Here is a 25,971-nt window from a genome sequence, read left to right as displayed (position 1 = left end):
GATCGATCGCAACGTCGGGCCGTGCTCGTTGACATCACCATCCCCCATGATGAGAATCTCGTGAAGGCCGAGAAGGACAAGTCCAGTAAGTACCTAGACTTGGCTCACGAGATAACCGCCATGTGGGATGTTGATTCGACGATCATTGTCCCGATAGTCGTTTCAGTGAACGGTCTAATAGCGAAGAGTCTCGACCAACATCTTGAGAGACTCTCGCTAGGTGGTTGGATCAAGGGTCAGATGCAGAAGGCGGTGATCTTGGACACGGCGCGGATAGTCCGCCGGTTCCTCTCTCTGCAGCCCTGACCACCGGTAGCTTGGGCCTTGCCCCGCTGCTGGCGGCACCCTAGGTTAGGTTTTTTATAATGTGTTTATATGTATTTTTTATCGTTTTGTAAGTGCTTTTATATTTTACTTTTATATTCATATTATAAATAACCTAACTTGAGAATAATTTTCACAATAATTATAGCGACTATCGACTTATACAACTGAATAATCTATTACTCGCTTAAGAATTCTTGTATGCTATAGTAGCATTTGCTGATTAAATATTGTTTTAGTTGTGTTTTAAATCTAAGGATGTTGGTTTCTACCTGTATCGACTTTGGAATTTTATTGTATATACTAACTGACATGGCAAATGGACCAGAGTATATCATTTTCATATTTGAGTTAGGCCGTGCTAATCTGGTATGGGGTCGTAAATTTGACGGACGAGAATACTGCGGAAAAAGGGAAATATTGTTTTTAACAAATTTTATTTTTTTTATTTTATTTTATTTATTTAAGGTTTACCAACAGATACAACACTACAGAAATTACAGATAAAAGCCATAAGTACATGAATAAGTGTCTATCCAATTATAGGTAAACACGACATGCGTTAATTCTTAGTACATATCTAATTAATTAAGACCTAAAGTATAAAGTAATATAACATACTTATAGTTAAATTAGATCTTATTAGCATACATGTAGCTAGCGTTATTATACTATACTACACTATAGCATTTTTATACAAGAAATTCTTAAAACTACTTTGACTTATGGATAAGATGTCGACTTGGGAGGAAGGAGGATGTCGAAATGTGCTTACTTCTAAAATATACATGGAAGGCAGAGTTAAGATTTTATGGTAAATGAAGTATTCTTTACAGCTTGTCATAGTGTCTAAATTAGCAATAATTACAGTTTATTTGTATCACAACTGTTACCCCAGAGTACTATGCCATATAGTAGCCATGCATGTGCATATGCATAGTAGGCACACATGGCTGTTTTTACGTCGGTGCATTTTTTTAGTTCATATAAGGCATAAGTGAAACGGCTCAATTTTACAGATACTGCATTTATGTGCTCTTTCCATCATAAAATAACTTGTATGTTTACCAAGTTATATAATTAACTTTAGATTCATCACACAATGCCGAGATTGAAGCTTTCACTTATGCTCTGGTTTCCTAGGATAGCGGTGCCGTCATATAGCGGCCGTCTCCACACAAATACTACGACATCCATATTTAGCCGTATTATTTAGTATGGAGACGGCTGCTATTTCACGGCACCGCTACCCTAGGAAAACCGATCTTTAGAGCTTTAGCTTCGTCGGTCAGTTGTTGGAAAGAATATTTGATTATCACATTTGAATAATATGTGAGAAGCGCTGGTGGCCTAGCGGTAAGAGCGTGTGACTTGCAATCCGGAGGTCGCGGGTTCAATCTCCGGCTCCTACTAATGAGTTTTTCGAAACTTATGTATGAAATATTATTTGATATTTACCAGTCGCCTTTCGGCGTAGGAAAACATTGTGAGAAACTGGACTAATCCCAATAATGCCTGGTTTACCCTATGGGTTGGAAGGTCAGATGGCAGTCGCTTTCGTGAAAACTTGCCTACGCCAATTTCTGGGATTAGTTGTTGTTAACGAAATTAAAAAGGCTATTAAAAAATAGACTACTCTCATTCACCGTGATTTATTTATAGGCGAGACGGCAGCCGCGAGCGCATGGCGGCGCGGCTGAGCGACGGCGCGCTCGTGCTGCGCGGCGGCAGCAAGGAGCTCCACGCACGCCTGGCCGGAGACGACGTGGCCGGGCTGCCCTTCAACGAGGCCGGCAGGGCCTTCATGGTGAGGCTCATTACTCGTACCACGCGGCACGGTAAATCGATATTAGCACACGGTGATGTATGATAGTTGGTCAAAGGCAAATGTAGATGGCGCTCTAGATGATTTTTTTTTTTGGACGAAAGGATTCTAACAATTATTCCTCGTACAGCTAAATCGGTCAAGGCGTTCAGAAGTTATGGTAGAATAAAGAAACTCGCATACATGATGAACCCTATATGTATAATTATTTTCAGATCACGATCTCGAACCCGGACGCTCGCGGCAGCACGGCGGCGGCGGTGTGCGGCGACCGCGCCACGCGCGCGCACTGGCTGGGCGTGCTGCGCGCCGCGCCGCCACCGCCGCCTCCCGCCGGCTACACGCCGCGCCAGCTGTACGCCGGCGCCAGCAAGCCGCTGGCGGTCGCCGTACTGGCTGAGGACGCCGTTGCGATAGGTGCGTTACACATACATGAGCGTACGCGTACGGTAAGCGGCGCTCAGACCTGCGCCCGCTCCCGACTACGAGCCGCGTCCGTTCCGTACTGGCCCTGATGGACCGCTCGCGGCTGCCGTCGTTGTGGATGATGCCGTTGCGATAGGTGTGGTCCGGGTGTCGCAGTCGACGGATACGTCTGGGAGGACATCATCATCATATTTATAAATCTTGTAATCATACACTATTTTTTTTAATTCATTTAGAGATCCAACAGCTGTGACATTAACATAAAAGTTATAGTAGAGTAGATACAGGAAGCCAATTATAGGAATTCACAAGTCACAGGTAGTGACATAATACTAAACTAATTGTAAAGGTTCACTTCTTCTTCCTCGATTCCTCATGACTGAGGGTCGCGACCACACGAGGTCGTTATTTTGTGCACCGAGGCTCTCCATTCTGCACGATTTTCCGCCTTCCTAATAATAGGCGCCTGTGTAAATTCCTGGTAGGCCTTTTTTACAGTGTCCACCCAGCGGGTTGGTGGATGTCCACTAACCCGTCCTCCATCCATCATGCCAACCATAATGCGCTTTTCAAAATTGTTCGGCTCCCGTCTGGCCACGTGTCCAAAGTAGTTAAGGATCCGCTGGAGGCAAATGGCTGATAAACTGCACTGGATTTTAAATTCCGTCAGGATTGACGCATTAGTGCGGCGCGCCGTCCAAGGAATACCCAACATCTTGCGCCAACACCACATCTCAAATGCGTCAATTCTACTCCGAGAACTGGCTTTCAGAGTCCAGGTTTCCGAACCATACAGGAACATAGAGAAGACCAGGGTGCGCATTAGCTTGGTTTTGGTTGCTTTGCTGATTCCTCTGTTCCTCCAGATCTTCTCTAACCGCTTAACTGCGGATTTAGCGATCTAAGCTCTTCTGATCACCTCTCGCTCGCCGTCCGCGGTGATCAGTGAACCGAGGTAGATGAAATCCTGTACGGTGTCCAGGTCTGACAGTTCTCCAGTTCGGATTAACGGGCCTGTCCTTTGCACAAACATCAGCTTGGTCTTGGATCTATTAATATGCAGACCGTATTCCGCGCTCACTTTTTGTACCCTTCGCAGAAAGGTTCACTACGGTATTATAATATGGATATATTAATGGTACATTTTGATGCACGTTTATTTAATAGCAAAATATCTAATCGATGCTAATTTTTGACAGGGTGCGACGACGGATTGCACTCCCTGCGCAGTCTAGTGCGCCTGACCTTGTGGGAGTCGTCCCCCCGGCGCGTCGCGGTGACGGGCGTGTGCGTGAGCGGCGCGCGCACGCTGCTGGCGCACGGCGGCGCGCTGCTGCACGCCGGCACGGCCGCGCTCGCCTCCGCGCTGCGCCGCGCCGAGCCGCTGCAGCCCGCCGTCGCCGTCGACCGCGTGCCGCTGCCCGACGCGGCGCACCCGCACCTCATAACCGTACGTGAGCCCGACGACGACGTACACCGAGCGAGGGGTCGCTCCTTTCTACAGGAGCCCCCGGTTCGATAGAGCGGCGGAGGGGAGCCACGTCGCCGACAACTAACAATTACCTAATATTAGTACATTATTGTCGAGGCTCGGAAGTAGCTACTTGCAGGCTGAGGATTCGTTTTAAACGGACGACCTTGGGAGTCCGTTTAATTGAATCCGAAGCCAGCAAGTAGCCTTCCAGCCGAGTCATATATAGTGCTTTTCTCAAAAATGGTGCAAGAAATATAAATATAATAGGAATATTTTACAAAAGCAACGTTCTTACGTATATATTTTCACAGACAAAAGTAGAAATAATTGAAAAAATTAGCTTTGCCGCCTTTTTATTTTTTTAATAAAAAAATAGAAGTGTATTTTTCTGCCGAAAATACGTCAACCTATTTGAGACAGTTAAATAGTCGCGGTACTAATCATCTGTTTGGCTGTTTAATGGGCCTGTGCCTTCATTTGATATGGCCATTTCAACTTTTAAAAAGTTTGGAACTCGACAAATAATGGAATTTGTATGCAACATTGCAGTCCCAAAATCGAGACTGCAATGTTTTTAACTTTTTAATTTTTGACTGACCATAAACTACGCGCTTCGCGACCTATTTTTTAAACGGCAAAGTCGACTTTGCCGTCCATTTTTGAGAAAAATATTTTGTGTACAGGCTATGACGGGGGCGGGGTCGGACGGGTCGTGCGCGGTGGCGCTGGGGCGGCGCGTGGTGCTGCTGCGCGGCGCGGGGGGCGCGGGCGCCGGCGCCGCGTACGGCGTGGCGCGCGCCTTCGGCCTCGAGCGCGCGCCCGCCGCGCTGCTGCTCACCGGCGCCGCGCTGTACGTGGCGGCCGAGCGGCCGCTGCACGCGCGCCTGCCGCAGGGCGCGCTGCAGCCCTTCGCCGCCGCCGACCCCACCGTGGCCGCCGCCGCGCGCGCCCGCTCCGCGCCCCGCGCCGTGCTGCTGGTCGCCGCCGAGCCGCCGGAGCTGCTGCTGTGCTACGCCGAGTGCGGCGTGTTCGTCGACGACGCCGGCCGCCGCACGCGCCCCGAGGACCCCAAGTGGAGCGCGCCCGTCCGCGAGTTCGCGTTCGTGAGGCCCTTCCTGTACGCGATCGGCGAGGATAGAGTGACGATCGTCCACGTCGGCGACGAGGCGTACCGCGCGCCCGCCTGCACGTGCGACGCGACGTCGGAGGCCTCGAGCGGCTCCGAGTTCTGCGCGCCGGAGACGTTCGAGCTGAGGCTGCCGCGGCCGGCGCTGCTCGGCACGACGTCCGACGGCATCGTCGTGCGCACGACCCGCGACGACGGCTACCAGGTGTCGGTCGTCAGCGGGCTCGCCGCCTTCCGAAGCGTCGGGGCCTCGCTGGAGTCTCTCGACGCGGTCTCCGAATCCTATAAAGGCTCCACCCCGGACTTGGCGCGGTCGCTCGCCGACCTGGCCCAGTCGTCGCCGCCGAACACGTCGCTGGAGACCCTCGACGGGGCGACCGGCTTCCTCGCCGACATCAAGAAAAGGGCGCGACAGTTGCGACAGAAAAATCGTAGACAAAACCAGATGGACGCCGATGACGTCATCAAGGAGATCCTGACGACCGAAATAGGATTAAAACGAGGTTTAAGCGGTAGAGTGTCCCCGGCGCTCACCTCGGAGTTCGATTCTGATTCCGAGTCGCGCAGCGAGCCCGAGCCGGAGTCGGAGGGCCCGCAGCGGGCGGAGGACGTGTGCGCGGAGATGTTCACGAGGCAAGTTCGGTTCCAGTAGGTTATGTGTTATGTGAGAGACTCGAGCTGATATTTTTACTATTCATTAATAATGAAGCAATCTTTATGGATTCATACATTTAGAAAATATTAAGATGTAACAGTTTCGTAAATAGACACGCTCAAAAACCAAAACTTTTGTACGTTTGCGTTAGTTTCAAATAATTACAACCTCGTAAGACATACAATCCATCTTTTGCTTCGTCCTTAAAAGACACGCTGCGTTGTTCAGTGTAGCCGATTCGAGAATGCATATTTGATAAGGTAATGTACTTATACTCAAGTATTCCTATGAAAATAGACACTATTTTGTATGTAAATTAAGCAAGCAATGTAATGTATACAGTAATTTATAATTAATACTCTTTAAGTATTGTATGCTATTTAGGTAGATTAATTGAAGTAGCAGTGTTTTTTTGTTTTTGTATTTATATTTTTGGAAAAGTTTGTTCAGTGTGTTGTAAAAATTAAGTAAATTAAGTGTTCTTTCGAAGATTTTTTTTGTTTTGAAGTCATAAAGCAAGTTATAATGTGTCACTATTTCGTTAAGAAAAACTATCGATTGTGAAATTTTTATCAAAATTATACAAAAAAAAACGTTTCTCATGCCTTTTACACAAAAATGGTAGACAATTCGAGCTCAGCTTTATTAAGATCTTATGCCATTGAAAAACTACGTATCTATCGCATCACTACCACACAATAGAAGCATTAAATCTAACCACAAGTTTAATGTACTTAAGTTATTTTCGTTGCATTTAGTAACGAATATTATAGTAACAGTAAGAATGTAAAATGGCGCAAGTATACTTAAATAACAGTGATATTGAATGATTAAGATGTGACCACTGAGAAAAAGTTATTCTAAGATATTCTATAAAGGGGCTATTCATAAATTACGTCATTTCAAATTAGGGGGGGGGGGGGTCTGGACATCGGATGACGGTAGCATGAAGTAGGAGGAAATGGGGTCATTTGATGCATGATTTTTGGATGATTATAGGGGGGGGGGGGGTCCAAAATCGTCAAAAATCGATGACGTAATTTATGGACAGACCCAAAGGGATTATACTTGGTCAAGCAGATCTTGTCAGTAGAAAAAGGCGGCAAATTTGAAAAATGTAGGCGCGAAGGGATATCGTCCCATAGAAAATTTCGCGCCTTTTTTACTGACAAGATTTGCTTTACCAGCTATAAATAGAAGATGAGCTTGCACGTAATTTTTTTTTAGAGATTGGTTTTTAATATTTTTTTAAGCGCTGGTGGCCTAGCGGTAAGAGCGTGCGACTTTCAATACAGAGGTCGCGGGTTCAAGCCCCGGCTCGTACCAATGAGTTTTTCGGAACTTATGTACGAAATATCATTTGACAATTTACCAGTTGCTTTTCGGTGAAGGAAAACATCGTGAGGAAACCGGACTAATCCGAATAAGACCTAGTTTCCCCTCTGGGTTGAAAGGTCAGATGGCAGTCGCGTTCATAAAAACTAGTACCTACGCCAATTCTTGGGATAAGTTGACAACGGACCCTATGCTCCCATGAGCCGTGGCAAAATGACGGGATAACGCCCGGAAGAAGAAGGATTCTTGAAATTTTAGGAGTTTAATAAGACGCGCAAAAGTTTGTAACGTTAGTATGGTTCCTGATAAATACTTTGTCAATGGAAAATCTTATCACACAGTGTGTATATATACACTCTAGTACATAGTGCTGGGTCAGTTCTAGATTATTAGAGCTATAAAGTAACGATAACAAAGCTCGCCGCTATTAAGACTTGGTCAGTGCTTGCCGCTATAATAAATAACTACTTATTAATAATTATTTTACTGTGATTTTATAATTGACTTTTTATTCTGCTAGATTTCGTTTTAACCCGTGGAGCGCCCTACACAGACACGTGTGCTGGTAACTAGTATAGGAGTTCCATACTACGGTAATTCTGGGGCGCTCCAGGGGTTAAGCAATTTTTGTTACTTACCATCTACGATGTCCTGTTAAAAATAATATATAATTTTAATAAGCAAGTGCATTTTCTTTTTGTATCCACTTATACCTTTGACTTCTAGGGCTTGTGCACAAATCACGCGAGGTTCGATAGGGTGGGTGGGGGTCACGAAAAAATCACGACAGATCACGTTGGGGGAGGGGGGTATACGGAGACCTCACGTGTATTTTTCTACAGTGAACGAAACCAGGCGTGGCTCACTCTGCGATTTCGTCGCTTTCCTACAGGTAGCTAAAAGTACATCCGTTCCGCCCCAATTTTGGGGAAAGCCATAAGCCGCGCCTGTCGCTGTCGCCACCTAGCGGCCATATACAGATATGGCTGATCGTAACAGACGCGTTTTGTTAGAGAGTGAGTCTTCTGTACCTAGTACTATTATTTAGTCTGTGACGAAACTAAGAAAAAATACCTACCACATGAGTAGATACTTTTTCTCGGTTTCGTTTAAACATAAATCTTCAGTCTGCACTTCAAAATAGCGAGTCTATTTTACGAAATAGTGGAGCGCGTGGGCTTGACCGGTCGGGTAGAAATATTGCGTGAAAAAAATACACGTGAGGTTATATATATAGGGGGAGGGGGGTAGCCAATAACCTCACGAAATATCACCAAGGGGGAGGGGGATCAAAAAGTAGCCGAAAACACCTCGCGTGATTTGTGCACAACCCCCTATTAGTTTGATTTATTAGTTTTATTACAGATGTTGAGAAGAATAATGGATAGAGGAAATATGACAGGATTATAAATTCTTAGGTGCAGTGAGTTCAGCCAGCCGAGCTTTTGAAAAATTGCAGCACATTTTTAGATTATGATCTATGCCAATAAAAATATGAATAGCAAATTTGAGGACTTACTCTAGTAACAAAATTATCGATTCGAAACCTAGAAAAAAATCTAAAACGCAGCAAAAAATTTAAAGTTCGTAACTGTTTTTGAATAAAAGCAAAAAAAGCTATTAATATGAATATTGCTTCTAAAAATGCGTGTATGTTATTATTCTTATTTATGAACGAACTCATTGATGACTTTTTCGTTAAAACTAAATAATAACATTTCAATACGAATGCTATCCCGGACACGCATATGACCGTCCGCTCAGGGCTATAACCGCGAATTAAATCGAGATTTACTCGTGCGTCATACAGACCTTTTGGAATCGAAATATTAGATGATAAGAAAAAAAATTATATAAAGTTTTTTTTTTCCAGCGAGCCGGAAAGCGTCTATAATTTTTTTTTAATTTCGGGAGGTTGGTGGAGGGTTAAAAAATCGTTAAGCAGTTTGTGGGTTTGGTCGTTTTTGTCCACGTTAATGCTATATTTTTTCTATAACTTAATATATCACTTATTTGTAGGCATTTTCTTAATCTGACGAACACAAGTTTGACGCCTAATTTTTACATTGTAACCGTCAGATTTAGTAATAGCACAATTATAGCGTTAATTTGGACTAATATGACCAAATCCACAATCTGCTTAAGAATTTGTTGAACCCCCCACCAACCAAGGGCTCAACATAGATGGCTAAAAGGGGTATACACGGGGTAGCAAGATATCATTCATATCTTAATCTGACGCGCTCGTGTTAACACAAAAATCCCCTCTTGGGCTCCCCTACCACTGTGTTCGGAGCAGGACCTGAATTCACGGCGCCTTAACCCTATATACCGGCATAAATGTGTCAGAAATTACACAAAATTGAACCCTATCACTTTGAAATAAAGTTCAAAATCCTTGTGAGAAACTAGTCCTCGATAATAATAAATAATTCTCGAAAATTTTGCATTATAAAGTGTATCAAGTTACAACATCCACTGACTTCCTATTTCTACATACATTTACTAAAATGGTCCGTCTTTCAATTTCAATGTATCTATTTCATGTAATCCAAATTCCAATACACATTTTATTAGTAACTCTTACAAACTAAGGGGTTAGTAGGTAGGTAGGTTCCATCTTTTGTAGCGCCAGCACCTTTGAGAAATTATGACATCTAAGCGTCCCCAGCCATCGCTGTCTGTCCGTAAGTTTTAGTAGGTACAGAACGTGACGTAAAAACAACAGTCACTATTCTTCTAAAAAATTTATGACGGGCTTCCTGGCTGTAATTTTAGATGTTACGATAAATATTTCAGTGCTTGAGAGAGCTTATACAACTGACACATTGAAGGTGGCATCTATTGAGATAGTGCCGAGCACGGGGTCATTAGTGTCATTACGTTAGATTAGAAATAGTAGGAGATCCCACATATGGTCGACCTTCACCAATCTGTCTGACGGATGAAACTATGAAAATATGAAAGAAAATATGTTCCAGAACATAAATAAATAGGGTTGCCTAAAGAAATATGGTCAAGACTATTTTTAATAAATTTTTGAAAAAAATATTTTTTCGGCAAATTTCACCGATTTGTCTGACGAACGAAATAAGTTTCAATGGAAAGTATACAACTTGTACAACATAAATCAACTAGGTTGCCTATCTTTTTCCGGTCACTATATGTGGTTGCCGTGTTTAAAAAGGTGATTTTATATCGATATTTGCACTCATCTGTCTGACGCTTGCATTAGGTTTCATGTTTCAGTGATTATACATCAAAATGATGGTAATTTTATTGCAAATACAATGGTATAGGGTTGCTGCGAAAATCCGGTCACAAATAAGGGTTGCCAGGCTTTTAATTTTATTTGATTGAGTTTCTTAAGCACTATTTCCATGATTTTTTTTATATTTTTTGGACACATGGTTCAAAAGTTAGAAGGAAAAACCTTTTTTTTTTCTTTCTAAACGATTATTTCCGAAATGATTCACTTTATCAAGAAATATTGTTTGATGACCCCTATTTATTTTGAAAGGCCTATCGCACGACACCCCACACTATAAGGTTGAAACAATAAATAAAATTGTCACACACATTTTGTTTCTTTCAAAGCGATTATTTCCGAAAATATTCACTTTATCAAAAAATGTTCTTCTAAAACCCCTATTCATTTTGAAAGACCTTTTCAACAACATCCCACATCATAGGGTAGACACGAAAAAAATAACTCACGTACATTTTGTTTCTTTCGAGGCGATTATTTCCTAAAATATTCACTTTATCAAAAAATGTTTTTTTGAAAAACCCTATTTATTTTAAAACTCATATCAAATGACATCTTACAACATAGAATACATAGATCTCAAACGAAAAAAAAGAAAAAAAATGTATGTGACCATTTTTTTCGCTTCAACCCTATAGTGTAACATGTCTTTGGATAGGTCTTTTGAAATAAATAGGGTTTTTTAGAAAAAAAAATTTGATAAAGTAAATATTTTAGGATATAATCGCCTCGAAAGAAACAAAATGTACGTGAGGATTTTTTTTTTCGTGTCAACGCTATGATGTGGGATGTTGTTGGAAAGGTCTTTCAAAATGAATAGGGGTTTTAGAAGAACATTTTTTGATAAAGTGAATATTTTGGGAAATAATCGCTTTGAAAGAAACAAAATGTGTCTGACAATTTTTTTATCGTTTCAACCTTATAGTGTGGGGTGTCGTTGGATAGGTCTTTTAAAATAAATAGGGGTCTTTAAACAACATTTCTTGATAAAGTGAATCATTTCGGAAATAATCGTTTAGAAAGCAAAAAAAAAGGTTTTCCCTTCTAACTTTTGAACCATGTGTCCAAAAAATATAAAAAAATCATGAAAATAGTGCTTAAAAAACTCAATCAAATAAAATTAAAACAAACTTGATCAGTTAAGCCGTTTATGAGTTATCGCTAAAAGTCTTCCCTTCTTATTTTAATTAAAAGCCTGGCAACCCTTATTTGTGACCGGATTTTCGCAGGCAACCCTATACCATTACCATACTAACCGTATTAAAGAGACTATTGAGCGAAATCAAGGCTCCAAAGTGTTCGCAAAGGACAAGTCTATTGGGCAAAGCCAGCTGACAAAGCTGAAACGGGAAGATGGCAGCATAGCGTCGAGCAAAGCAGAGGTTTTAGGCGAGATCGAGAGGTTCTATGGACAGTTATAGACTTCGATCGCAAAGCCCGTTGACAGCTTGGTAGGAGATCCAAGAGCCAAGCTGTCCCGACATTATACCGAAGATATCCCGGACATCAGTCTGTACGAGATTAGGATGGCCCTGAAGCAGCTTAAGAACAACAAGGCGCCGGGCAAAGACGGAATCACTTCAGAGCTTCTGAGAGCGGGTGGAACACCGGTACTTAAAGTCCTCCAGAAGCTCTTTAATTCCGTCTTGTCCGAGGGCAAAACGCCTGAAACATGGAATAGAGGCGAGGTGGTGCTGTTTTTCAAAAAAGGTGAAAACAACCTATTGAAGAACTACAGACCCATCACGCTTCTGAGCCATGTCTATAAGCTATTTTCAAGGGTCATCACGAACCGTCTCGAACACAGACTTGATGACTTCCAGCCTCCCGAACAAGCCGGTTTCCGAAAAGGCTATAGTACCATAGACCACATCCATACGCTGCGGCAAGTTATACAGAAAACCGAAGAGTATAACTTGCCATTATGCTTAGCGTTTGTGGACTATGAGAAAGCCTCCGATTCGGTGGAAACATGGGCGGTGCTTCAGTCTCTTCAGCCATGCCATATTGACTATCGGTACATCGAAGTGTTGAAGTGTTGTATAGTAACGCCACCATGTCGGTCCGAGTACAGGAGCAGAGCACGAAGGCGATTCCATTGCAAAGAGGCGTAAGGCAGGGAGACGTTGTCTCTCCGAAACTGTTTACTGCCGTAATGGAAGACGCCTTCAAGCTCCTGGAATGGCAAGGACTTGGCATCAACATCAACGGCGAATACATCACTCACCTTCGGTTTGCCGACGATATCGTAGTCATGGCAAAGTCGATGGAGGAACTCAGCATGATGCTCGATGACCTCAACCGAGTTTCACAACGGGTGGGCTTGAAAATGAACATGGACAAGACGAAACTTATGTCAAATGCCAATGTTGTGCCCATCCCAGTCTCTGTTGGGAACTCGGTACTCGAAGTTGTTGACTCGTACATCTACCTAGGACAAGTAGTCCAATTAGGTAGGTGGGCATTTCCATTTAAAGTTGTACCCTCGAGTTTTTCGCATGTCCCCTTGCATTTTTTGCAATTTACTCTTAAGACGAATTTTTTAACTGCGCAAATGATGTTTTTTATTGAAATATATTATATAGACACATCATTTATGAAGTTTAATGCACAATAAATCACTTTTTTCTTACTTAAAATCAGGTTTTTAGATATGATAAAATGACCCCGTAGTACTGTCCCCTTCACCGACTTCAATTTTTGATGGACTTTTACACATATTTTTTCTATGAAGGCAACACCAAGTAATGCATTCCTGGCATAGTTTAAATGTTTAAAAATGTGTTATTGATGAAAAAGAGCTTTAAAAACATCAATAATAGGGTTTAATTTCGATAAAAACGTTGTCCCCGCGAAATCGTGAAACGGACATAGTCCGGGTTGGTTACGCAGTTTTCGCTACTTAGCGAAATACTTTTTACCAATATTTTAGGTCTTTTTATTACATCCTGGAAACCCTGTGACCATAGATAAAGCTTGTTTAAACGTCAAATTTGATTTAAAACAGTCAATTCGCAACCTCCAAGGCGTGCTGGCGTGCGACCTGTAAGTTTACTCAATGTTTTGTCCGTTTTGTTCAACTGTTTATGCAGCTTGAACCTTAAGTAACTAAAACACTGTTTATATTAAATAAAACTATGTTTCATACAGTTATTTTTCAAGTCAATAAGTTGAACATTGCGGTTAGTTTTGTTTTATTTTGAATAGATTTAATTCTGGATCAGACAAATCGTTACGTCCGTTTGGTTACAATTTGAAGCGTAACATATAGACGGACTAGAAAAATGTAACCGAACGGACACGGTAAAGTCGCACGCACATTGAGCATGTATAGTTTTTACCGTGACTTTGTCTATACTTATTTAATTCATGTGCAATTAATAAGTCATATTTTATTAAGTAAAATTGAGTTCCTTATGTTTAAAACTCTATCTACTGATTTTAGTACATATTTAGGCCTCCTTTTTTTTATTCGCTGAGTATTTGTGTAAATTTTTGATTATTGTGATCTCGTCTTTACTTTGTCCATTAAGTTACATGGGTGTCCATTTGGAAATGTCCCCTTGATTTCAAAAGTATTTTTATTGTTTATTCAAAGTTTATAAGCTAAAATATTTAATTTTTTTGACAATAATCACATGTTTTGTTAATTCTAATGATTGTTATTCGTCACATGGCAGTAATGCCAATAACTATTTAATAAACCTAAAAATAACGTACGATTTGGGGCCACCTCGTAACCAAACCACCTAAAATTCCCTTTTATGAAAAATGTTTGCTCTAAATTGGTCAATGATAATTGTTTTTAGGTTGTTTATTAACATTATTATGCTTTAAACATAAAAACATTTGCTTCAAGTATGTATTTTATTCACTATATCAAAAACCATTTGTAACCAAACGGACCGCAAAAAACCTCCCTCATCCTATTAAATATTAATTTTAACTGGTTTATGATAAAAATATGACGATTCTCTTTTGTGTTTCATAAACTAGAATATATTTACTCATAGAATTAGATAAAAAAGTACCAAATAATCCAAATTATATTTTCAACTCGTCAAGTGAGTCATGGTACAACTTTAAATGGAAATGCCCAGGTCCAACTTCGAGAAAGAGGTCAACCGCCGAATCCAACTCGGTTGGGCAACGTTCGGGAAACTACGTAATGTCTTTTCGTCCGACATACCTCAGTGCCTCAAGACGAAAGTCTTTAATCAATGTGTGTTACCAGTGATGACTTACGGCTCCGAAACGTGGTCTTTCACTATCGGCCTCATCTCAAAACTCAAAGTCGCTGAACGAGCTATGGAGAGGGCTATGCTCGGAGTTTCTCTGCGTGATCGAATCAGAAATGAGGAGATCCGTAGACGAACTAAAGTCACCGACATAGCCCACCGGATTAGCAAGCTGAAGTGGCAATGGGCAGGCCATATTGCACGCAGAGAAGATGGCCGATGGGGTCGAAAAGTGCTCGAGTGGAGACCACGGACTAGCAAGCGCAGCGTAGGACGTCCACCCACAAGATGGACAGACGACCTTGTTAAGGCCGCCGGAAGTCGCTGGATGCGGGTCGCTTCCAACCGGTACGAATGGAGGTCCAAGGGGGAGGCCTATGTTCAGCAGTGGACGTCTTATGGCTGAGATGATGAACCCTATACCATTGTACTTGCAATAAAATTACCATCATTTTGATGTCTAAATCAAGCGTCAGACAGATGAGTGCAATTATCGATATAAAATCACCTCTTTAAACACGGCAACGTCGGCAACCACATAATAGTGACCGGAAAAAGATAGGCAAGCTAGTTTATTTTTGTTGTACAAGTTGTATACTGGAGATGCACCGGATATCCGGTTACTATCCGGTATCCGGCCTATCAGGCCCTCTTTTTACTATCCGGCCGGATACCGGTTAGTGACCTACTATCCGGCCGGATACCGGTTAGTGACCTACTATCCGGCCGGATACCGCAAAATTATTGCTTGATTTTGAAGTCAACAAATTGGATTTAAGAAACAGTGACGGTCATAATCTTAAATCCGCTATTGCACGCGCACTCATTTTCGAACCTAGTAATGAGTCCACGCGAACTTTCACTACGAAACAGATCAAAGCCTGCACAATGCGCACCTGAAAAACCGAAATGTAGGTTTAATTTCGCCGGCCGAATACCGGATATCCGGCCGATGATCAGGCCGAATATCCGGTATCCGGCCAAACAACTATCCGTTGCAACTCTATTGTATACTTTCCATTGAATCTTATTTCGTTCGTCAGACAAATCGGTGTTTGCCGAAAAAAATTTTTTTTCAAAAATTTCTTCAGAATAGTCTTGACCATATTTCTTTAGGCAACCCTATTTATTTATGTTCTGGAACATATTTTCTTTCATATGTTCATAGTTCCATCCGTCAGACAGATTGGTGAAGTCGACCATATATGTGGGATCTCCTACTAAAATACTTTTATTGGATGTGGTACTTTATTATTATATAAGCCCATACGGTGTCCCACTGCTGGGCAAAGGCCTCCCCCCTCGATTTTCATTCGTCTCGGTTTTGAGCAATCTCCGGCCAGTCGTTAAGATATGCGTCCAGGTCGTCCCGCCATCTCCGTCTGGATGTGGTACGTATATCAAAAATAAGTATCGCAATAAAATTGTTGAAATCTTTATTTACAATCTTAAACATTTACATACATTACATAAGTGCAACTAGAAACCTGCAAGTTCACTGTCCAATTAAACACAATATTATCAGACGCATACAGAGTAGTCCATGCTGAAGTCTTATTGATTTCACAGATGAATAGACAGTAACACAACACTCATTACGTTCCCAATCGTTATAGAACTTCATTAAGATTTATTCCATGTACTTGTAAAGTGTACTACATATCTGTCAACGGCAGATTATTCACAATTAATGAACACACCTAGCATATTGCAGCACACATTTTAATTCTAGAGAATTATAATTGAGGCTCAGTCAAACAGCATCTTATTATACAATGGTTCAGATTATTAATTACATACATTGAGTTGCACTGGACTTATCGCATTAAATAAGAAAAAAACAAATTCTGATTCATACTTTACGACCACACTTTATACAAAAAGACTATAAAAATCATATTTATTGGAGGCAGTTTCAGAAACCGCTGAGAAGCTCCAGCCTTTGATGGAAGATGTTATTGCCATAGATTTCAATTGAACATCGATTTATTTAAACGAGCTTACATACCATTAGGTCAATGCTCAAGTATGTTCAATTTCTTTTTTTCGTCGCATTGACATCATAATAAATAACCCTATCATTAGATTTTTCAATAAATCGACAACAAATTCTTCATCCTTTTACGCAAAGACCGCGTTTTTCCATGACTTTCTCATGAATATTCACGATAACGAGGTAAACAAAATCAGAATCTTGGCAATTACATTTAATTTAACCCGTTACCAGGCTCAGGGACATACATTTCCCACATACGGTACTTACAACATGTGTTCTACTACTCGTCGAAAATAGACGACGAGTAAGACTGACATTTGATTGTGTTTTTTGAAATGACAGCCTGGTAAAAGGTTAAATCGAAGTGCGCGGACACAGGGCAGTCAAATCTCCCTGTGTTGAGCTTTTCCATCTGCGAGACCTTTTATTGTGGAGTCATTGTTTTATGTTCGATTGTATAGTTCGTATAAATAGTCCAATTTCGCAATCGTCATTACCCTACGTTTCTTAGTTGAGGAAGCCGCGACACTGCGGCGCACCGCACAGACAAGGAATCTTTTCGTCTTCGAGCGGGAACTTGTAGTCGTACGTGATTTCTTCGTCTACTCCGATCGGCTGCTTTGAGTAGATTACGATCTTCTTTTGAGACTCTATCGTGATTATTTTCGCGTAGCAATTCGGCTGGAAAACAAAAGAATTGTTATAGCATATCGTATAAAATTAAAAGTAAGTTTATAATGTTACCATCAGACATATCGTAGCAACAAGATACGCCCATGAGGTGTGAACTCGACTATATAGTCAGTTAACAGCTGTACCAACGACCCATTGGTAAAATAAAAAGTAAATTGAATTGAATTGAAGTGTCCGTGGCCTCGTAGTGCGGCTAACGTCCGCTATGATAGACCATGTGGGGGGACCATGTGGGGGGTGTGTGGGGTGTGGGGAGTACACCTTCAACCGGACACAAATACAAACAAGTCACGCAGTATGCTGTCCCGCACCGCACACCTCGCTGGCTCCACAGAAAACCAGCGCCGTTAGAAACGCTAAGTCGTGCCAACTGCATTACTGAGTGGAGACCATTTCAGTCCCACATCTTTATCTGTTTCGTATACTTCTTGTTTCACTTTTTTTTTATTGTTATGCATTTTGTAATGTAATGATGTGTTGCCTGAATAAATATTTTTTCTCAAAAATGGACGGCAAAGTCGACTTTGCCGTTTAAAAAATAGGTTGCGAAGCGCGTAGTTTATGGTCAGTCAAAAATTAAAAAGTTAAAAACATTGCAGTCTCGATTTTGGGACTGCAATGTTGCATACAAATTCCATTATTTGTCGAGTTCCAAACTTTTTAAAAGTTGAAATGGCCATATCAAATGAAGGCACAGGCCCATTAAACAGCCAAACAGATGATTAGTACCGCGACTATTTAGCTGTCTCAAATAGGTTGGCGTATTTTCGGCAGAAAAATACACTTCTATTTTTTTATTAAAAAAATAAAAAGGCGGCAAAGCTAATTTTTTCAATTGTTTCTACTTTTTTCTGTGAAAATATATACGTAAGAAAGTTGCTTTTGTAAAATATTTCTATGATATTTATATTTCTTGCACCATTTTTGAGAAAAGCACTATATATGACTCGGCTGGAAGGCTACTTGCTGGCTTCGGATTCAATTAAACGGACTCCCAAGGTCGTCCGTTTAAAACGAATCCTCAGCCTGCAAGTAGCTACTTCCGAGCCTCGACAATAATGTACTATTATATTCTATTCTATAAACAGTAGCGGCACTCACGTTGCAGCTGTGGTTGATGAAGCGCGCCAGGTTGCCGCACTTGGTGGCGTCTATGATGGTGTCGAGGTCGATGCGGAACAGGTACGAGGAGCCGATGCCGGTGGCCTCGTAGTGCGCCTCGCGCACGTCCGCCACGATCGGCCGGATCATCTGCCCCACGTACTCGATCACCATCTCGTCTGCCGCTATTGGCTCCTGAAATAAATACGGATTACATTAAAATATTGATTGACACCCACGGGCTAGGCTTTATGAAGAGTTTACAAAGAGCGCGAGGTCACCAAACGCGTCAGTTGACATTTTTGACGGTCAAAGGTGAAATGTCTGTAAAACTAAACCGACTTCAGGTATTTTGTTAAAAGCTTCACCTTTTTGAAAGTTAGTAAAAATATAGCCAATATATATCGATAGTTAATTTTAAAAATAATAATCGGGTCAGTGATTACTGATTACGACGCTATGGTGGACTACACGACAAACAGACTGTTAAAGTCAAAACTATACCTGTGCGAATAATCCCCAGTCGTGGATGCCAGACTTGGCGAATTTGAGCTGCTTCTTTCTGAATTTGAGCTGGTTGAACTTCAATAGATCCGAATCCGTATCCGTACCTGTAAAAATAATGTAACTATAAACTTAACATTCGGAATATAAATTGTAAGAGATTCGAGATTGTGTCCGGAGGTCGCGGTTTCAAACCCCGGCTTGTACAGTCAGCCAAGAAAGTGGTCTACCACTTTTCGACTCGTATCATCTGATTGATAGAGTCGAAAAGTGGTAGACCACTTTTTTGGCTGACCGTACCAATGAGTTTTTTCGGAACTTATGTACGAAATATGAATCGATATTTACCAGTCGCTTTTCGGTGAAGTAAAACATCGTGAGGAAACCGGACTAATCCCAATAAGGCCTAGTTTACCCTCTGGGTTGGAAGGTCAGATGGCAGTCACTTTCATAAAAACTAGTGCCTACGTCAATTCTTGGGATAAGTTGTCAAGCGGACCCCATGCTCCCATGAGCCGTGGCAAAATGCCGGGATAACGCGAGGAAGAAGACAAATCGAAATTGTAAGAGTGGTGGGGCAAGTAGCTGGGCAAATACCGATAGCAAATAACGAAGTGAATTGGCAGCGTTTAGTGGAGATTCGTGTAGTAAAGATCGGTTTTCCTAGGATAGCGGTGTCGTCATATAGCTGCCGTCTTCATACAAAATAATACGGCTAAATAAGGATGAGTAGTATTTTGTATGGAGACGGCCGCTATATGACGGCACCGTTATCCTAGGAAAACCGAGCTTTAGTGAAGATTCGTGTAGTTACCGAAGGCGGTGAGCAGGCGGCGCTGGTTGGAGCGCGCCTCGCGGGACTGGGTCTGCATCTTGCTGGCCTTCTTGTCGTCGGGCGGCAGCGGCGCGGCGCGGCCGTGGTGGTACTTGTACTTGGCCTTGAGCCGCGCGTCCATCTTGTAGTAGCCCTCCGTGCGCGCCGACCCCGACGAGTGCCCCTAAACAAGTTCACGAGAGCGTCAGATTCAGAGATCGTTTATCAGGGAAATATAAGGTAAGTTATCCAAATCGGACGATGGGATGGGATGGGATTTGTTACTAGGAAATAGGAACTACACTCCTAAGAAACTAAAAGGCAAATTTTGGAGAAAAAAAAAATCTTGAGGCTCATTTAGACGGTGCGAGAACTCGCATGCGAAGTTCATTACATAGCGGTATTTTATTGGTCGGTTGAAATCGATGTAACCAATAGTCCTCACTGTAACTAAAATCGCGCGCCGTCTAAATCAGCCCTTATAATTTCTTGTATTCACTTTCCCTCTGTGAACCACTCACTCGAGGTTTAAAAAGCTACCTGCAGGTCCTCGTAGATGTTGGTGTGCCGCTTGGACTTCTTCTTGGGCGGGCTGTAGCACACGTCGGTGGGCGGGTGGTCCACCCAGTGCGTGTCGTTCAGCCAGTAGCCTTGCGCGTCCTCGGCCAGCAGCGCCTTAATAAAAAAATAAAACAAAACTTAATTACATGAATCATTTAGTAATGTTTTCGAGCGTTCGTTGTTAATCAGGTATAGTATGAATTTTCTCAAATGATTTTTACGCCTAAGACCCTAATCTTTTAAACAAGTCATTGCTTCTTTTGTGTGAGCGGTCGGCTCCCGATGGCAAAGCAACAATGTCGTTTAAAAAGCAACTGTATCATGATAGTATTAAGGTTCAAATTTAATGGTAATGTATGTAGGACGATCGACCACCTCAATCGCCTACATTCCCTCATGACATATTAATACATAGATTTGAACCTTAATACTATCAAGATACAGTTGGTTTTTAAAGGACATTGTTGCTTTGGCACGTGGCAAATACGGGAACTAAACCGCTCGCACGAAAGAAACAATGTCTTATGTTAAAAGCTTTGGGTCGTAGGCCAAAAAATAATTTGAGAAAATGCATACTATAGTGTTAACAGTAACAGTATAAATATCTGTGAATTGTAATTTATATCGAACAGAAAATTGAATTGTATTCATCAAATGTAATTGTGTATTGGGTAATTAAATTGGGGTCTGGCGTAAAATGTATGTGTGATGTTGGTTATGTCGTTGCACAAGTTCTGTCCTACTGGAACCCATACCTCGTAGGCCCGCTTGAGGTACTGCACGTCCTCGCGGTCGATGCCGCGCGTCAGGAACTCGTACATGACCTGCATCTCCGCCATGATGTCGCGCGGCTTGAACGTCACGTCCGACACCACCGCGTTCGAGAGGTCATCGCGAGTATCCAGTCTGAAAACATGTTAAAGGTTGAGATTCGATGTGACCAAGAGAATTTGGAAGCGTGAAATTTGCTTAACGAAAAGTGTGGATGAGGATTCTGGCTCCGAAAATTCGTAAGTGGAAATTAAGTTTGCCAATTTTTATAACCCTTTTTAGGGCACAATCTATATTGTATGGTAAAAAATAACATCATCTTTTTTTGGTATATTTTTTTTCTGGTTATGCAGATTTCTTAGGAATATCATTACATATGGCAATGAAGTAAGAATTGTACCCCCCCAATTGTTGTTGTAAATTCATAAAAATTTACGGACTTGATTTAGTTAAATTATGATTTGTCCCTTTCTTACAAATGCATAAGTCAAAATGACAGATAAAGACAATCGATTATTAATTTATTAACTAAATGAGGTTTATAGCGCGTTTATGAATAAGGGGGTTAATATCTTTTAACACATTCAGTGCCGAAAACCCGACTATCGGGTATTTTATGATTTCGTTCCCAGGCCGGACGACCCGATAGTCGGGATCGCGGTACTACTGCTTTATATGACGAAATTGTTGTGGCCTGGCGCGGACGTCTTGTTTGGCTGGGTGGCAATGAATGTGTTAAGTTAATTCATATAAAGAGTAATAGGTACTAACTTGTTTTGTATTTCGGCTAGTTTCTTAGTGTCGTGTTTCCTCTTGTAGGGCCTCTTGGTCTCCGTCTCCTTCTTGGGCTTGGCCGCGTCGAGTGGCGGCGACGACACCTCCGGCTCCGCCATCCATGTGTAACCTGCACCACACCACCACTTGCTTATATTACACTATTCGTTAAATTGCATGTTTTTTTACCAGTAGATTTGGTTAAAAGGTGGTATTCCTAGTTGGTATTAACTTGACTCCACTGAGTCTGAATTTGAAGAACTCGGATCGTCTTTACAAGACTCGGAGCTTAAAAAACATCTGAGTCTTTTAAGTTCCAAGTCGAGTCGTTTGTTGAGTCTTTTTTATGAGCAACTCAAAAGGACTCGAGTCTCCGAATAAAGACTCCGTCAACAATTTTATAGGTTTTTCCTAAATAACAGTAAAGAAATTTGGCGTTATTGTATGATTTGTGTACCTAGCTAATTCACGAATTTTACATAAAGACAATCCGTTTTGTTTTTTTTTTGTAAAAGAAATCGAGAGTTCCCTGAGAAGGACTCAAGTCTCTACAAAAGACTCGGGTTTCAAACAAGTTGAAAGAAACTCGAGTTTATACTTAATTAGAAAAAAACTCGAGTTTAGTCTCAAAAACTGAGTCGAGTCTCGAAGTAGAGAACTCAAAGGACTCGAGTCTTAACCCTTCTTTCTCATTAAAGCAAAATGTGAGACGCAATACACATTGGACAAAGAAATTGGGTAGGTGGAATACCATCCTAAGTTAACTTTGCACCGATTTGTATAGAACAATATGAATACGTGTGATTATAGACGTCATATTTTCATAGAGTTAGTATCGGGCCATGAAAGGACTGAATGATAAAATCAACGCCCTCTTAACGCAGGTCATTTATCCTAGGTAGTAACGATTACGGTTTTATATAAAATGTATGGTCTGCGATGTTTACGTTTACTGTTTAACACAGATGAGGTAGGTATTTATCTCTTTATGTCAAATGATGTTAGAAAGAGACCTCAGTAAAATGTATTAAGCAGAAAAGTCTGTAAGAGCCACCCCACACTAGCGTCTCCCGTGCGTCGGCGTCTAGTCAACTCTATGGCTGCTGCTCGACGGAACGTTGCCACAACTGCGCAGCGACGCCATTTTCGCCATAGCGCTGACAATTAAATTAATTAAATAAAAGTAAACAAATAATTTGTACATTTTCGGGTAGTTTTAACATTTATTGGCTAACCAACCAAATACAAAACCACCTAGATCAGTCACTGAACGACCTGACTTTAACCTACATTATTTGATCATGTAATGTTTTCATCTACCCACAACTGGGGGTAGATTTGAGGGTAGATTTTGTTTACTTTTATTTAAATACCTAAGGATACAGACTATAGACGCCGACGCTTAAAAGACGCTAGTGTGGCCCTAAAAGATACCAAAATGCTAAGAAATAAAGGAGAACTGACCGTGGTCATGCTGCAGGTGGTTGGTGTGCTCGAGGTCGGGCGGCGGGCGGCAGTACGAGTGGTCGAGCGCCACTTGCGACGCTTGCGACGCCTGCGACGCCTGCGACACCGGTGACGACGATGGTGACGACAGTGCCTGCAAAGTACACAACAATGAGTGTTTACAATTTTTTTAATATTCCAATGCTTATCAAAATTCTTTAGACCATGTGATACACTGTGGTAATCGTGATAGATCGTCTAGTGTTTTAAGGCTTCGTGGAAGGTAGAAATCGCGCGATCGATCCCAGACTAAATACTATGATCAAGTCCATGCAATTTAGAGTTTACATAACCATTATACTGGGCCGGGTAGTTAGGAAACCGGTGCCGTTTATAAGAAAAATCTTTTCCTTCTTGCCTTTAACCCATTTCAGGCCGCACTAATCTACAAGGTTTTCCCAAAAAATCCAAACATATTCCAATTAATCCAGCTTAGGTGATTAATTTGAAGACAAGTCACATTTCCCGAAAGTGCAATCTAATTTGAACCTTATATCGGAATGCTAAAGTTGAAAATCTATTGATGCGTATATGGGCGATAAATCGTATTATGTCTGGAAATGAGTTAAACCATTCGGACCGTCAATATCAGGTTCAGAGTACCACGTGATGTGGATTCGATTCAACCTACACTTGTCTTGAAATCAAAATTCATAACAATTTAAAAAGTGAATACCTCTTTAATCCCGTTGACGCTGACCGCCGACTCCGTGTTGCTCTCGCTGACGGACAACCTCGCCACTCTGTCCACTCTCTCCACCTTCTCGACTCTGTCCCCCTTCTCCCTCTCCCGCTCTCTCTTCTCCATCTTCTTTCCCTTCCTCTCCTTGCGCTCCCGCTTGCGCCGCGCCTGGAGGTTCTCCTCCTCGGACGTGATCTCGCCGTCTTCGATCTCCTGTTTCTTTTCTGGGCTTTTGCGATGGTTCTTGATTGGACTGCTGCGGTCTTCGGATTTGTTTTCGGGTTTGCTGTTAAATTTGGAGAAAAAACATATATTTTATTTTAATACGATATTTTGTTTTATATAGACCAGCGGTCGGCAACAAGCGGCCCGCGGGCCGCCCTGGCTATTTTGTATGTAATATTGTCAAACAACAATGTCTGATAAAGTCACACATATTAACAAAAGTGCGGCCCGCGTCAATACCTTAACTACTATGTGGCCCTTGGCTGCTAAAAGGTTGCCGACCGCTGATATAGACGGTTAGAAATGTACACAAAGATTCCCCTGAATCCTTAACTCTTACCTGACTCATCCAAAGAGCTCGCGTTAACATTGTTTCTCCCGAGGTGTGGACGAGATCTTACCGAACGTTTAAACCTAAGTGTAAGCCCTGAGTGGACGCTCGAAGCGGAGCGTTCGGCGGGGCGTGCAGCGTGGCGTCTGACTCACAAGTGATTTGAGCAGCGTGCACTAAGGCCGCTCCTATACATTTGCATTTGTTTAACATGCACGCCGGACGCCCCGCCTCGCTGCACGCTCAACTCGAGCGTCCACTCAGGCCTTACACTAAGGATCAGCCTCCTCCAACCTCGTACAAAGGCTTCTCTTCAAACATACCCATCGGACAATTCTGAGCTAAGGATGGTATTCCGCGCAATTTCTTTGTCCAATGTGCATTGCATCGCACTCTCTTTAACAAGAATGTGAGACGCAAATACATATTGGACCAAGATATTCATCTTCATCATCATCATATCAGCCAGAGGACGTCCAGTGCTGGACATAGACCTCCCCTCCCCCAAAGAGTGCTACAATGACCGGTCCTGCGCCACCCGCATCCAGCGGACTCCCGCGACCTTTACCAGGTCGTCAGTCCACCTTGTGGCGGGTCTACCCACGCTCCAACCACCAAGACCACCAACCAACCAACCAAGGATATTGGACAGATGGAATACCATCCTAAGATAACCGGTTTTTTCTTTGAGGATTAAGGTAGGGTTCGGTTAACCCAAGTCTTCTATCCTCCTAAGGCCCAAGGTCCTACCTATTGTACTTATTCAATTCGATGAAATTTAAATCATATTCAATTGGAACAGAGTCGCATTTGTTTTGTTTCGTTCAATTTTCAAACAAAACCAAAATCAATTCTATTATCTGCACTAAAGGTTGAAATTTCAGTGGCAAATCCTGGATTTATCATTTGTACGGCTGGGCCTCAGGAGGCTATTAGGTAACACCGGATGTCGGCAATCTAAACCGTACAGACCTGGTGTCGGGCGGCTTGTCCGGCGGCCGCTGGTCCGTCTCCATATTCTTGCGCTGCTCCTCCAGGAACTCGCGCTCGATCTCTTCCATGTACTCCGTGTTCCGCCGTCGCTTCTCCTACAAATAACATACAGATGTTAGTATTTTATTAAGATGCAGTCTATGCAGTTTTACAAGATGGTGCCGTTTTGACTGTGTGAGTCGCATGTTCGTGTGAGATCAATATGTAACCAACCATAGCATTAGAGTAAGATTTTTGTTTTCAAATATATATTTCTTCGATTTTATTTCGAAAGACTTCGTTTTACAATTGTACTTTGAAAACGGCATTTTGGAAGTTCCCTCATCGCATCTACGAGTAGAACTCAGAT

At 42.1% G+C, this 25,971-nt stretch overlaps 2 protein-coding genes and 1 long non-coding RNA gene across 3 annotated transcripts in view; 2 read left to right on the top strand and 1 right to left on the bottom strand.

Annotated features, from left to right (window-relative positions):
• Positions 1-6,717, top strand: part of LOC134800000 (citron Rho-interacting kinase-like) — a 39,790-nt gene extending 33,073 nt beyond the window's left edge. Inside the window, exons 28-31 of the mRNA XM_063772436.1 lie at positions 1,987-2,131; positions 2,365-2,566; positions 3,775-4,025; positions 4,733-6,717. Of these exons, the coding sequence (XP_063628506.1) occupies positions 1,987-2,131; positions 2,365-2,566; positions 3,775-4,025; positions 4,733-5,827 (1,693 nt within the window). The 3' untranslated portion in view covers positions 5,828-6,717. The remainder of the gene's footprint in view (positions 1-1,986; positions 2,132-2,364; positions 2,567-3,774; positions 4,026-4,732) is intronic.
• A 143-nt stretch (positions 6,718-6,860) lies between these two features.
• Positions 6,861-7,849, top strand: LOC134799788 (uncharacterized). The gene is made up of 2 exons (XR_010145462.1): positions 6,861-7,690; positions 7,779-7,849. It is a non-coding gene; the product is annotated as an uncharacterized LOC134799788 (long non-coding RNA).
• Positions 7,850-16,090: 8,241 nt separating this feature from the next.
• The window catches only part of LOC134800368 (histone-lysine N-methyltransferase SETD1), a 32,176-nt gene continuing 22,295 nt past the window's right edge, over positions 16,091-25,971 (bottom strand). The window contains exons 27-36 of the mRNA XM_063772868.1: positions 25,602-25,717; positions 24,068-24,359; positions 23,350-23,485; positions 21,883-22,015; positions 21,096-21,246; positions 20,320-20,454; positions 19,780-19,963; positions 18,966-19,072; positions 18,462-18,656; positions 16,091-17,348 (exon numbers count right to left, since the gene is read on the bottom strand). Coding sequence (XP_063628938.1) covers positions 17,175-17,348; positions 18,462-18,656; positions 18,966-19,072; positions 19,780-19,963; positions 20,320-20,454; positions 21,096-21,246; positions 21,883-22,015; positions 23,350-23,485; positions 24,068-24,359; positions 25,602-25,717 — 1,623 coding nt within the window. The 3' untranslated portion in view covers positions 16,091-17,174. The remainder of the gene's footprint in view (positions 17,349-18,461; positions 18,657-18,965; positions 19,073-19,779; positions 19,964-20,319; positions 20,455-21,095; positions 21,247-21,882; positions 22,016-23,349; positions 23,486-24,067; positions 24,360-25,601; positions 25,718-25,971) is intronic.

The sequence above is a fragment of the Cydia splendana genome, chromosome 19, assembly GCF_910591565.1.
Source record: "Cydia splendana chromosome 19, ilCydSple1.2, whole genome shotgun sequence".
NCBI lineage: Eukaryota > Metazoa > Arthropoda > Insecta > Lepidoptera > Tortricidae > Cydia > Cydia splendana.
The sequence above is the reverse complement of the archived record's forward strand: the minus strand, read 5'-3'. Positions and strand labels throughout refer to the sequence as shown.